The 14506-nt window shown below is 37.0% G+C and overlaps 1 protein-coding gene across 1 annotated transcript; it reads left to right on the top strand.

Annotated features, from left to right (window-relative positions):
- The first annotated feature begins 6916 nt into the window (after nucleotides 1-6916).
- bco1 (beta-carotene oxygenase 1) lies at nucleotides 6917-13786 on the top strand. The gene is made up of 11 exons (XM_044339878.1): nucleotides 6917-7061; nucleotides 7158-7286; nucleotides 7475-7604; nucleotides 7973-8120; nucleotides 8211-8376; nucleotides 9160-9380; nucleotides 9530-9787; nucleotides 9874-9979; nucleotides 10092-10186; nucleotides 12992-13103; nucleotides 13249-13786. Exons 1-11 carry the CDS (start codon nucleotides 6998-7000, stop codon nucleotides 13401-13403), a joined length of 1584 nt encoding a protein of 527 aa, XP_044195813.1. The 5' UTR covers nucleotides 6917-6997; the 3' UTR covers nucleotides 13404-13786.
- The last annotated feature ends 720 nt before the right edge of the window (nucleotides 13787-14506 follow it).

Raw genomic sequence — 14506 nt, 5'->3', positions numbered from 1 at the left:
TCTGTGAAATTTGCTTTGTCAGTTTTATTGCTGACTTTTTCCTGGCAGTTATTACAGTCCATAGTTGGAAATAACATGTTATATTTCAAGGCCTCCACATCACTTCTGTATGTAATGTTTGTTATATAAAAATGTATTGGCTTTTTTTTGTTTGTTTTCTTGTTTTGTTTTTTTGCGTTAGTGCTAGCGTCTTAGCTCATTATAAATATATTAATGCCCACCATTTTATAGTGTACATTGACATTTAAGACAACAATAAAACTGACACTTTATTTGACAAAGATGTTTTCTACATGTTCTCACAAATTCATTAAAAAAATGTTTCCCCCAAAATGCCCTGAAGACTGTCAACCGTAAAAAGTTTTGGTAAAAGACTGCTGGTAAAAAAAAAAAAAAAGCAAAATCTTGCTGAACAATGACACATGAATTCCTGTCAGATCCTCTATTTAATTTTAGTAAGTGAGTGCATTTGTTTATTGGTTCACATTATACTCCGAAAATATCTGTCTGAAAGCACTAGATAACAATTATTTTATCTTTGTCTTAACCAGTTATACATTTTGCATTTTGTTGAGAAGCTTCATTATAATAACAGGTACTGTCTTACATGGGCCACTAGAGGACAGTTTTGTTCTGCAATTTTATGTATAATCTCAGGAAATAAAGTCTTTCAGATAAACAACTGGGAAAAGGGCTTTGAACAAGTTTTATGGTTGTAGCCACTTACATTATCAACAAACCGGATCTCAATGAGGGACCTGTTTGTGAAGCCCTAAAAGGAGTGTTGAATTCATCTGATCGTCACTGCTACAAAGTGAAGGTGCTCCACCACCTTCACTTTGGAACACACAGCTTTTAGACTGCATGAGGCCAACAAGCTCTTGTTCCATCCAGATCATCAATACATGAGCTTCACTCTGGGTACTTTTTGGATGGAGGATTGGGGTGAAATCAAATAATAATTCCTGCTGGACCCAGAAGCAATTAATCCATCCAAACTGACACCTTAAGCTTTGTTTACTCAGGAACCACTATTTCACATCCAGTCTTGACTGGATAAAATATCAAAATAATCACACAGAAGATTAAATCTTCTAGAGAGATAAGTCACAGCTAACACAGTCATTATGAAGACAGAGGAAGACGATTCTCAGAAAGTCAGGGCACCCTGTGGCAAACAAAAGATGAAACTATCTGTGTTATTGTGTTTGCAAGATTAAAAACAAGACATCTGTATAAAAAGGTTTTCATTAGGATCAAATCAAACAAGCAAATGAATGACACACACACACACACACACACACACACACACCTAGAAACAAACACAGCAGGGTATCTGTACACAACAGTGTGAGTGACTATAGTCTTACTGTGCACAACTGACCTAATTTTCCGGTTAGAGAAAAGGCAACAACTCCTCTCCTTCAGATGAAACATTTATTTACAAACATGCATTTACTTACAGGCATGAGGGGGTTTACAATCACAGCAGATACAATGTTATGGTAAGTATATTGGATATGTGTTTTGTGATACAACACAGAATAATAAGAATTACTTCACTTGGGCATCAAATTGGGAATTTAACATAATATAACAGTTACATGAATGAAATGTCATACTTCTAAATAACCACAAGAGGTCAGGGCATGAATATTAGTGAGGCAGTTGCTTCAGTACACTGCTGAGTTCAAGGATTCTTTGCACTCTTCTTAACTTGAAAACTGGAAAACACAGTTAAAGCACCAGTGTGTAGGATTTAGTGGCATCTAGCGGTGAGGTTGCAGATTGCAACCACCTGAATACACCTCCCCCTCCCCTTCCAATCATATAGGAGAACCTACGGTGGCTGTAAAACTTGCGAAAAATGCAAAAGATCCTCTCTAGAGCCAGTTTGGTATGTCTGTTCTGAGCTACGGTAGAAAGATGGTGCAACATGGTGGGCTCTGTGGAAGAGGACCTGCTTCCTAAGTAGATATGAAGGGCTCATTGTAAGTTAATGAAAACACAACGATTCTTATTTTCAGGTGATTATACACTAATCAGAACATACTTACGAATATTATATTCCATTTCTGCCAAGTCCATTCTGCTAGATGCCACTAAATTCTAAACACTGCACCTTTAGTCATATAAACAGGCAGTAACATAAAGGTAATAAATTGCAGCAAATACACTGGGTTACACATCTGCTCATTGACCAAGTTGAGTACCTCGTGGGTTAAGCTAATAGTCTGCTAATTACCACATTAGCTTCTAAACACTGCAGTATTGACAATTAGTATTATAGCACCATGAAGACATAACATCAGGTATTATTTATGATAACTTACATTGTCACCGACACACGCTGTTGTAACCAAAGATATTGATAACAAAGAGTGAAGAACAGACCAGCCGACTGAGGGGAAATATCTATCCACATGGTAAAGTCTATAACTGAATGAGGTGTGTGCATGCGCACAAAGTCTCTGAGGCAGAGTGAGAGTGGCATGCTGTGACGTTGATTATCCTCCAGCAGGGAATTTTGTACAGTATCAGATTATCTGGGGCCAGATGAAACCACTATGATCACAATCACAATTGTGAAGACACAATTACAATTAAGCATCTGCATGTCGATCCATGACATAATGCTGATTGTAATTCTGTTTGGCTGTGTATAGACTTGAAAATCTATGCACATACATCTAGACTTTTTATTGGGGAAAAAATCTTTCACTGGTCTCACTTGGTGAATATATATGTTTGTGTAATAGCAGTATTCAGTGTCTGGTTAGTTTTCAGTCACAAAAGGGTAGGTCCTTTATCAAATTGAGTTTTAATACTTCAAGAAATTCATGACTTTGCCCGTCTGGCGCCACAGAGTGGTCAAAGTGCAGGATCATTATCAGGGCAAATTTGCTTCTTGGAAGGACTGAACCTGTGGTTTCTGGTTAAATGACATTTCCGTCCTATCTACCAGTTGACAATCCTTTCCACAAACACACAAGTACAAGTATTCAAAGAAATATATGTGAAACAGTTTGTCCTTTTAATAGTGTACGTTGTGACTTGCACCCTTAAACTGTCCCTCATGATGTTACAATCTAATCATTACCTCTGCTAACAGGGTTATGTTTTGCACCTTTCTGTTTGTTCTTGTGTGTTTGTTTGCAGAATTCCTCAAAAAAGTTGTCAGTAGACATTCCAGACAACTTCAACTTGACAGAGCATGTGGAAAGGTTGTTTGTGGAGCAAGGCAGGATCAAGTAACTTTTCAGTAAGCCAGCTGGAGACTGACCATCTGTTGTTGCTGCAATGAGATAATGACAACAATTTTAAACAGAGATACACTTAGTCTTGAACAAACATGTTAGTGTGTATCTCCTGTCCATCATCTTTTTGCGGAAATCTGACAAATATATCTCAAATATATCAAATATATCTAGTTGGTGAAGGTGTTAATTCTATAAAGTGTCATCTAGGTACAAATATTGATGTTTAAAGTACATTTGATGGAATTTGAATAACCTTCATGAGAAAACTGGATCATCACTGCAGCATTGTAGGAATAGAATGTAGATAAGAAGTAGTGCACGACCCAACCATTCTGTAAATTTCCCCTTTTCAACTCAGGACAGATAAAGTTATGTCAGCCAGCTGGTTATTCTTGGAAACAGACAATTGCCATAAAAGAATGAAGATTGAATTCATCATCAGATGGGATATGGATTTGGACTCAAATGTACAGCTGTAATGCATCGTCAGCTTTGAGTTCTGAGACTGCCAACAGGTATTGCAAGTTCTCCCTCAATTACATGATGTGCTATGAATACTTATATTATTGATACTAATAATATTTGCTCGCTCTCCTCCACAGATAGATCGGATACATTGTACAGCTGCCATCAGTCTGTACAATGACTCTCCTCTGTGTCGGGAGAGGAGACTCCTCAGATGGTGTAGATAGACTGCACACCTGGACTTTTAATTTATTACATTATCAATCACATCTGGTATATTTCAGGTTCATCTGTATGTAATCTTTAAACTACTGACAGTATATACAAGCCAGTCTCTTCAATCTGTGTACCAATAACATGACTGTTGGTTGACATTCCTTTTATATTTATGAAATTCCTTTTATTCTAAGTGGAAAATGCATATTTTAAGATAGTTTCGGCATTAAAATGTGTTTTGATAACATTTCTAGTGAGAAATGTGTATTTTATTTTTATAGTCTTCGTTCATTGAATGTACATGTTTAGTTTGTCAGTTATTACAGAGATTTTTTCAGGCTTTCTATCATTGCTATTGTGGTTTCTATAGACACTGGTATCGCTTAAACCATGTAGTTGCATGTTGTTTGAATCATTGTCTTTGCATTGTGTAGTTATCTGAGCTCTTATATTTATCTGAACTATTATTATGTTATTTGTGTTTTTTTATGTAACTGCTTGATGATGTTCTTTCAATAGAAAAATGTACATTTTAGGGGATGAATTGAATTTGAAATACAGAATTTGAAATTTTGCAATTGGCTGACCGAAGGACCTGCTGCCCGGAAGTATTTTCCTGTCACCGTGTTAAGGTTTTCTTATAATGATGTCTTTAACATTTCTCAACACAAAAACATGACAGTGTCCTTGATAATTCAACAGTATGATAAGTTAATGTTATGTCCATCAGTTTTAATTATTTCTCCTTTGATTCTGAGAAATAAAGTGTTTTTTGTCAGTTTTTGATAGCGGTAGGCTAAGGAAGAGCATTGTGCTGTGAGCAGACTTGGTGCGTTCGACTTTTGGGTTGTCTGCTGTCGGTGGGCTTAATTACATTTCAAATTGCCGCCAGTTGGCCACAATATAAATCCAAAACCACTATCTCTGTGAAGAAAAGGTGTTTTATAGGCTGTGATTATAAAAAGTAAAGTTGCTCATTTAATTTTATTTTTCAAAGAATATGTGGCTGAGGATATTTAATATGAAGATATAGTCGTCCTCAATTAATATTGTGAGCCATGTTAACCAATAAAGCACTCCAACTGTGTGTGTGTGTGTATGTGTGTGTGTGTGTGTGTGTGTGTGTGTGTGTGTGTGTAACAGATGTACAATGACCATAAAATGGGATAAACACAGGGTTATCAAACTAGACTTCACATGTCACATCCCTCATTTAATCCCTGCGCTTGTCACTTTCATATATTTCATCATACTGGACCTTCGATTGTGCGTTGCATTCAACCTCCACTGTTACATAATTGAATTATTTATGCACATGTCACATTTAATTTTTGCTCTTGTCACCTTCATATATTTCATACTCTTTATTTCTTTGTCCATAGCATAGTTCATATTTCCTTTGTACAGCCTTCTGTGTTGCGTTTATTTGAGAGTAAATGCCAAGACACATTCTTTGTACTCTTGCATTGGCTAATAAAACTTATACTGATTTAATGGACTAGGTCGTGCTGATATTAAATCCCAACCCTGACCCAAGCATGTCAGGCCGTCCTCCAAGCCTGTGATAATGACCTAGATTGTCAGCAGTATTGTTATCTCTGAAGGTGACTCATTTTGGTCACTATTTCCACTGAAAAAGAAAAAACAAACAGGCCTGACAGTCACCTGGTGTAGACCAACGTAGCTATTACATGTTTTGATGTGAGAATGGAGACTAATCTGCTCTACACAGGAGTTACAGGGAAGGATTAGCGTATCACCTGCACGCAACATTGGATTTTGGCGTATGCACTGCATGCAATTTGAAAGTGTAAAGTCGTGTTGTTTGTACACAGATTGAAGAGTTATAGGCTAGTTATGGTTATATATCTAGTCTCTATTCTATTTTTATTCTATTCTATTTTTATATATTGTTGTATTTGACTTAGTTAATTTAGTTATTGTATACACATTAGCCTTTAATTGCATTTTGTTTACCTACCTCACTGTTTTTGTATTTTGATTGATGTCAAGGGGCTGCTGTAACATTGTAATTTTTGCTTCATTCATTTGAGATTTAATTGTAATTTTCCTTTGGGATTAAAAAAGTACTCTATCTATCTATCTATCTATCTATCTATCTATCTATCTATCTATCTATCTATCCGTCTGTCCCTCCATCTACAGAATTACAGCCCTGCAGTTGACAGGGGTTCACTAACTGGGAGTTACAATCTGTCATTCCACGAATAAAATTTCTACAGAAGAAACACATCTATGTGATAGTGGAGGATAAAAAGGCGTAGGGTTTATAAGGTCAAGATACAATCCAGTGATGTAAGGCCATAAAGCAATATTACAACCTCTGTCACAAAAGCAGATAAAAGAAGTTACTTAAGATCTGACTAAATTCACACTATAAGTCCCGGTAGAAGTATTACAATGATTGTTTTAAAGTCTCAGTCACAAAAATCTATGTGTTTTTACATGTTAATTAAAAGCTGATCCAGAAAATGCTCACAGTCCAAGTCAACAAGCTGAATCCAAATATAAGGAAATGAAAATTACACGTGCTCCAGGAAAATTAAAGCAGATTTCAGATTATGAAATCTAGTCAGATATGCCAAAGGTACTGCAATACCAAACTATTAAGCAACTGCAACTATCTTTCAACTCAAGGACAAAAGTTTATCGGGTTTTTTTGTTTGTTTGTTTTTTGTTTTTTTACAGTAAACGTTTTTGTTTACAATTAGTTCCGTTACTGGTGATTTGAAATTAGATATTGCTGATAAAGAAACGCTATAAATGTAAACCAAAGAGCAAAACAGTAAAAATCAATCAGTAGATGACAGAGATATGACCATAATAAAATCTCCTCTGCGGAGCGCGTTTCGCAGAACCGAGCTACAAGATTTTTAGGGAAATCTCCACAGACAAGGGTCAGCACGCTACAGATAGATAAGATAATAAGCTCTTTGCCAGCCCCCCGACCAAGAAAGAAGAGGGAGGGGTTTGCACTGTTGCTGCAGTATTTATTCAGACACCTCCGTGTGTTTTTCACAGCATTGTCAGCAGACATGGCCACAGACTTTTCCAAGAACGCAGAGGAGAGGCCAGAGCCTTTACAGGCAGAAGTGAAAGGTAGGTCGACTTTTTACACTGTTAAAGAAAGAACAGATGTTGTGATTTAAGTTACAGTATGAGTGAGGGATTTCTTTTCTGTTTCTTCTCGTTTAGGAAGTATTCCCAGCTGGCTGCAAGGTACACTCTTGCGCAATGGCCCTGGCATCTTTTCTGTGGGAGACACCAGCTACGACCACTGGTTTGATGGGATGGCAATCATGCACAGCTTCGCCTTTAAAGACGGTTGGTCTTGCAATTCTTGAGTGACATACAGGCGTAATACCCGAGATATTGTAACAAAGATCCTGAAACCCTAGCTCGTTTTAAATTTGTTTATTTGGGAATGTCTGTTATAACCACTGTACGTCAGAATGAAGAGCAGCTGCTAAACACATAAAAAAAGTAATGCAAAGACATTTTTTTTCTTACAGGTGAAGTGACCCACAGAAGCAGATTCCTCAGAAGTGACACCTACAAAGCAAACATGGCTGCAAACAGAATTGTTGTGTCTGAAATGGGAACAATGGCCTATCCAGACCCAAGCAAGAACTTCATCTTCAAGTAAGGATATACTTAATTGTATTTAATTGTACTGTTTTCTTTTACTGTATAATTTTTTATTTCTATTTAAACTTATAAAATTATGTAGTTTCCATTGTTTATAATAGTGCAACATTAACATTAACAGTGCAAACATTCTTTTCTTTAACACCTCCAAGGCATTCAACAGGTAACAGTTTGGTAAACGGGGGTCGATCATTGTGGTGCAACCAACTGATGGTATCTGCAACATATGCATAATCAGTCTTTTGTGTTGGAGGAACCTCCTGCTGCTTCTCTTCCTGTTTGGGATAGAGGGATTTGTCACTGACCCCCTACCACCTTTTCCCATTATACCTAATCTCTAAAACTGTACCCTTACTTTTCAGGGCAATTACCTTTCTCAACCACACAGTACCTGACTTCACGGACAATGGTGCAAGCAATTTCATCAAATATGGGAATGATTATTTTGCCACCTCTGAAACCAACTACATCCGCAAGATTGATCCTGTGACCCTGGAAACCCAGGATAAGGTAACGCCATCAGCTGATCTGTTAACACACAGTACATTCGAGCGAAGCTTTTGTTTCTGGGCTCATGAGTTGTTTAACTGATTCACAAAGGTGGACTACATGAAGTACCTGCCTGTAAACCTGGTTTCATCCCATCCACACTACGACAAGGAGGGCAACACCTACAACATGGGGACTTCAATAGCAGAAAAGGGCAAGACAAAATACATGCTGTTCAAAGTCCCTGCTGCTGCTGCTGCTGCTGCTTCAGAGAAAGGTATATAAACATGCTCTACTTTGTCCTTACACCTCAGTGTTCCATCTTCCTATCAGCTGCACTTTGTAAAAAGGTGTAGAAAGTTTAAATACAACACAAGATTATGTAAAAACAGGATAGGACAGGGGGAGGTGCATGAAGAACAGTCAGGGCTAATTACTGTATGTCTCCTGACATTGGCTCCTCATATGGAGTTGAATGAACTGCAGTATCTACACTTCATGTACTAAAAAAAGTGATTATGATTGTAGACTGTTGTAATCTGTAAATCTTAGCTTTTCTGTTGTGCACTTGCTATGCAATATGCAGTACATTTAAAGCTATAGTGACCCTAGTGTAGACCTGGAAGTCCAATTACTACATTGATTGATTATCACATGTTTATTCATACTGTACATCATTCTTATTTGTACATCAGTCCCTCGATATACTACTAATATTACTGCAACATGTACACAAACACACTACATGCAAATTGCTATGTGTATTGTTTACATACCAAGAAATGAAAATGATTTTAAAGTCAGTTGTCCTGTTAGATAAGATAAGACCTTATTGTCCCAGTGGAAAATTTGCCTTGGACATCGTAGTGTGTGCAGTATAGAATCACAGCAACAACAATACAACAACAACAATTAAAAAAAAAACATGGCCATACGCAATAGAAAAAGTGCAATATATAACAATATATCAGCGACATACACATTACTTCTTGTGCTCACTCCTATTTCTGTTCAATTCTTTGTGTGTTTGTTTCTTCTAAATTTTCTTTTCAACTTTCAGACAAAGGCAAGGATGTCCCTGCGCTGAAGAATGTGGAGGTGATCTGCACGGTTCCCTGCCGCTCCCTCCTCACGCCGAGCTACTACCACAGCTTCGGCATGACGGAGAACTACTTCATCTTCATTGAGCAGCCTTTCAAACTGGACATCCTCAAGATGGCCACTGCATATATGAGGGGAGTCAACTGGGCAAGCTGCTTGAAGTTCAGCCCCGAGGAAAATGTAAGTGGTCACTCTAAAACTCACGCCATATCTTATATTCACACCACTGGTGAGAGGGTCTGTATGAGCCTGCGTTTGATTGGTTTGACTCGAGTTCTAGACCTTTAACATTACTTTACTGTTTTTCTATCTGTTTATTCTTTCAACAGACTCTGATCCATCTGATAGACAGAAATACTGGCAAAGAGGTAGAGACTAAGTACTACACTGGAGCAATGGTTGTCTACCATCACGTGAACGCTTTTGAGGACAACGGTCATGTCATCTTCGATGTCATCGCCTATAATGATACCAGCCTTTATGAAATGTTCTACCTGAGTAAGCTGAAGGAAAATACCACATCACACGACGATAGCTACTCAAAACCAGGCTATAGGAGATTTGCACTTCCCGTCCAGTCAGACAAGGTGGGATTAGGAATATTAAAGCTGATTGAGCTGAGAAAAAATAGAGATGTTCTGTTAATAACTGAATCTAACTGTTTGATCTGCAGGGCGTTGCAGTTGGAGAGGATCTGGTGAAACTCAAATACACAACAGCCAGCGCTGTGAAGGAGAAAGAAGGCAAACTAATGTGCCAGGCAGAGGTGCTTTATGAAGGTAAAAGCATTGTGTGATTCAAGCTGTTAAAGTACTATTCTGTGTGATGTCTCATGATGAGTTATTGATTTGTTCATACAAATACAAAAAAATTTAATTTTTTTTCCATCAGGGTTTGAATTACCCAGAATAAATTATGACTTCAATGGCAAGAAGCACCGGTTTGTCTACGGGAGCTGTGTCGAGGAATCTGCACTTTCAAAACAGGTAACATTTGCTTTTGTTTTTAATTTGGCTATTGCTGTCAAACGCTGGTGGGAACATCCGTGTTTGTGACTTTCATTTGGTCTCTTAAGTGTTATTTGCCAAGAGAGACCTGAAACTCACAGACTGTGGAATAATAGAAATTGTAAATGCAGGGCTATTGGGAAACAAATTATTCCTGGCAACATTGTGTTTCTTCCAGAGGTAGGAAGCAAATTGCAGAAGTGAGAATAACCAGTTAGTGTAACCGAAGGTTGAAGAGTGAATTACCAATTCCCCCAACAAAGACCAAACTACTTAATGACCCAGGTTGTAATACCCACATGTTCTTTCCATTGGGTACTTTATTTTCCACACATACAAATCAAGGTGATAGAGACAATAGAAAGAAGTGAAGTCAGCAAAACTTCAAAGATCTGAGTAACAAAGCTCTCACACTTTGGATAAGAGAGTTTCCTTTCTCTCTCACTCTGTGCCAACAGCACAGGTTTAATGTCTGGAAGAGGAAATAAGTAAAAGGAAACATCTTCGTTTAGACAATTGGATATTTTTATTTTTTTCCCCTCTCGTGTCAACAACACACGAAAGCTTCAACTGTCCTTTTAATTTTAATGGTGTTTGAATATGGATTTAAATACCTTAGAACCCAAATGAATGAAGCAAAAAATTATGATTATGATTCATTATCACACCTACTATTTGAAAGATCTAAACAGTGTTTGCTTGATTTATTTCACAGGGTTAGTTGTGTGACCTTATAGATCTAATTTTTACCTAAATAGCTCTAAATTTAAATACCCCAGAGAGAAAACCAATTTCACCAGGAATAAACCCTATTTCAAGTGCAGAATTACCCCAATGTAGTGCCAGCTTAGGTGAGGATAAAAAGTGACCGTAGAGGTTAACCAACACTAATATGAACTAAATATGAGCATAAAAAGGTAGCATGTATTGCAGGGGTTTTGTATATGGATGTACAAGTGCTCCTATTTTGTGGTATTTCAACACCACAGAAATTCATCTGCAGTAAATCAGTCAGTTACCTAGGTCATATGCCTAGATTAAGTCATTGCTAGAGCTTCTTTTAGGAATTTGGGGCCTTGTACATTCGCTTTAAGTCTGGAACATGTTTAAATGTATTTTCTACTAAAAATGAATAAATCAAAGTTCAGTAGGTCATGGTTAAGTTAAAACTCTTGCCTTATTTTGAGCCTCAGAAAACCCTTTGCAGTAAGAACTTAGAGCATTGTCTTTTTGTACAAATGCACAATACAAGGTACAATCGATCTATGTGTTCGTTTCTTTATGAGGTTGTGTTGCAATAAGTGCACCCCGTTTTCTTGGATAAACTCAACAGATGGCTATTTATTATACTTCCCTTTTTTGACTGAAACAAAGAGGAACACAAAAGTGAATGAAATGTCTTGTCTCAAAGATATAAAGACTTTCTCCTCTTTGACAGAACATAATCTACTACTCAGCTGCAGTAAGCAAAGATTATTTTCGCATATTAAAGGATAGTTTACCATTTAATTGTAATACAGTATTGTCCATTTGTACATTGAAAGGGTTGTTGGTGTCTACAATTTTCGTTCATGCCGTCCATACTGACAAATCCATAGCCTTAGTTCTGTGCAAACTTCTAAAGTTTAATATGCATACAAACTAATATGAAGATTCAGGAGTTATAATCTTTAGTACAATTCCCTTGTTGTCCTTCCATAGACAATGTTTCCTCACTGAGCTGCAGCAGAGGGATAGTAATACAAAAGTCACCATAAATGGTATTAAGATCAGCTTGATTTGTCTAACTCAGACCTTATGAAGCCACATATAATCTTCATCTGAATGCATTTTTACATAGAGCAAGGTCTGTAGATTTTGTCCCCCATCACTTATGTTATAATGGCTTTAATAAGGGATCTCTTTACAGCCAGTATGGACTGGAGGCCAAATACAGCAACAAAAGTTGGTTCAGTGTACATGTGGGCTCATGAGTATTGTTTTAAGAGAGACTTGAAAAAATGTGAAACTATAATTTAATTCACTTATTTCATTTAATCATGACTATAATGTTTTCAGTAAGATGCTCCATTGTGTTTCAGTTACTAAAAGTAACATTGTCTTCCAGTACAAAACAATAACATGGTTACAGGTTATTTCTATTTTATTTTGCATTAATGAAACAGCTTCTTACTCTGTAGTAATCAGCAGTATCGGCATCTGGCTGATGTACATCTGCAAAGAATTGCTTCATTTCCTAATGATCAGTGAACTTGACCTGTTACCATGACAGACGTCGACCTTGCTAATACTGGGAAAACAGTTTGTGCCAGTTTCTAATGTACTTGGCCTACTGACATTACTAAACAACTTTGTAGCTCTTTTCTAAGTATATGGCTTGTAGTTGGGACAAAGTTCTGCACGGGCGCAGTGCTTGTCTACAAGATAAGCTTTTTATGCTAGGTTCTGTTTATGTAAGCTAAAAGAAAGAGTGAGACCAGTGGTCAAAAATGATTTGGCAAATGACATAAACATGCTTAATGAAAATCTGCTTGTTATGGTATTTATGTGATTTCCCTTTCAATATAGCTGCCAAACATATTTAAAATATGTTTTTTATTGTAAAGTGGTCACTCTGTCCTCTGCTATGCCTGTAAAAAATTGCTGATCAAGACCTTTCTGAGTGTTATCAGATACAACAAGTCATGTGCTAGTTTTTAATGCTTTGAGATAAACTGTTTATACAGACTTCTGCAGAGTGAAAGTGTGTCTTCATTATTTTCTTAATCTATTTATTTATTGTAGATTGGGAAGTTCGACACAGAAACCAAGGAAATGGTTTACTGGAGTGAGGACAACTGCTGGCCGTCAGAGCCGATGTTCATCCCCAGACCGAATGCAGAGTCAGAGGATGATGGTAAGAATACTGTGTGGTGCGCATGTGACAGCATTTGTTACTATGTATACCAGCTAGAGCCCAAAAATAAGATCTGATGTGATTCCTTAAACTTTTCATATTCTGTTTTGCACTCTTACAGTAACCTCTTCCCTCCTATTTGCAGGTGTGGTCTTAACATCAGTTATCAACTCCAATCCAGACCAGTCTAGTTTTATTCTGGTTCTTGATGGCAAAACATTCAAGGAGGTAGCTCGCGCATGTGTGAACACCACACTCCACAAGGACATGCATGGATTTTTCATCCCACATGGAAATTAGTCAGTGTGTATATGTAAATGCCATGGGCAAACTTCCAAAACTGTAATTGTGTCAAAATAATGTGGCACAGGAATATGTGTGAATGCTGTGAAATACACTACTGAATCGGCTTTTAGACAGATGTGCGATGGGGATTCATGAACTTGCTGATTTCATGGACTACCTCATCTCCATTTAAGTACAGAGATTGTATTAAAACATTTTTTCTTGCTATGTTTATTAAAATGAATTTATTGATTTTATGTGGATGACAATGTTGCCTACGCATGTATATACCACTGTTTGTTATGTAATCCACTTTATTCTATTGTACTGCTATTCTACTGCAATGTTATTGTACCTAAACTCATCCTTTTCATTAAAAAATAATACATGTAAAGTTCTGAGATGTATTACCCCTCTTTAATTTGACAATATCTCAAGAATAAATCAAACCAACTCTCCAAATCTGGGAGGTTATATGTTGTTTTCACATCCAGTAAGAAACCATCTCTTTAAGTACATTTTATCAGCTGTTGGCAAAACCCCTAAGTGTAAAGAAGTAGTCCTTAATCACCTCATTCCTAACCTAATTATCTAAGATAAGTTAACTTGCAAGCAAAGTCCATTCAGTCCACTCCTGGATGGTTTTACGTACATAACAGTGAATGGTGTGACTAAGAAAAACTTTGAGCTTGTGGAATTTGCCTTGTTGTCTTCGAGGCTTAATAAGTTTTGTCATGAAAAATTATTTGTAGGTGTATTAAAGAAGAATGTTGATTAAACAAGCTATTTCATAATGTTACTTGCAAGCTCTTGAAAATAAAACTATTACAATATTTTGAATACAATGAAGGCAGTCGTAGAGTGCAGTATACATTATGTCAACATGGCAGTTCTGGTTGATGCAGTCAGCTCTTTATAACAAACTTTCTTGTAGTAACCTGTGGAAACAGGAACAGAAACTACAGAAAAATGTCTTAACATTTTCCATCCAATAAGAGCTGGCCAAAATATAAAAGCCCATAAAACTATTAAAAGGTGCTATTACAATATCCCATGTGATCCGCATCCTTGACCTGTAATAATAGTATCTACTGAACATAGGTATTAGCAGCAAAATG

Source organism: Thunnus albacares, chromosome 21, assembly GCF_914725855.1.
Source record: "Thunnus albacares chromosome 21, fThuAlb1.1, whole genome shotgun sequence".
In the NCBI taxonomy this organism is placed as follows: Eukaryota; Metazoa; Chordata; class Actinopteri; order Scombriformes; family Scombridae; genus Thunnus; species Thunnus albacares.
Note: the sequence above shows the minus strand (reverse complement) of the source record. Positions and strands in the feature narration are given on the sequence as shown.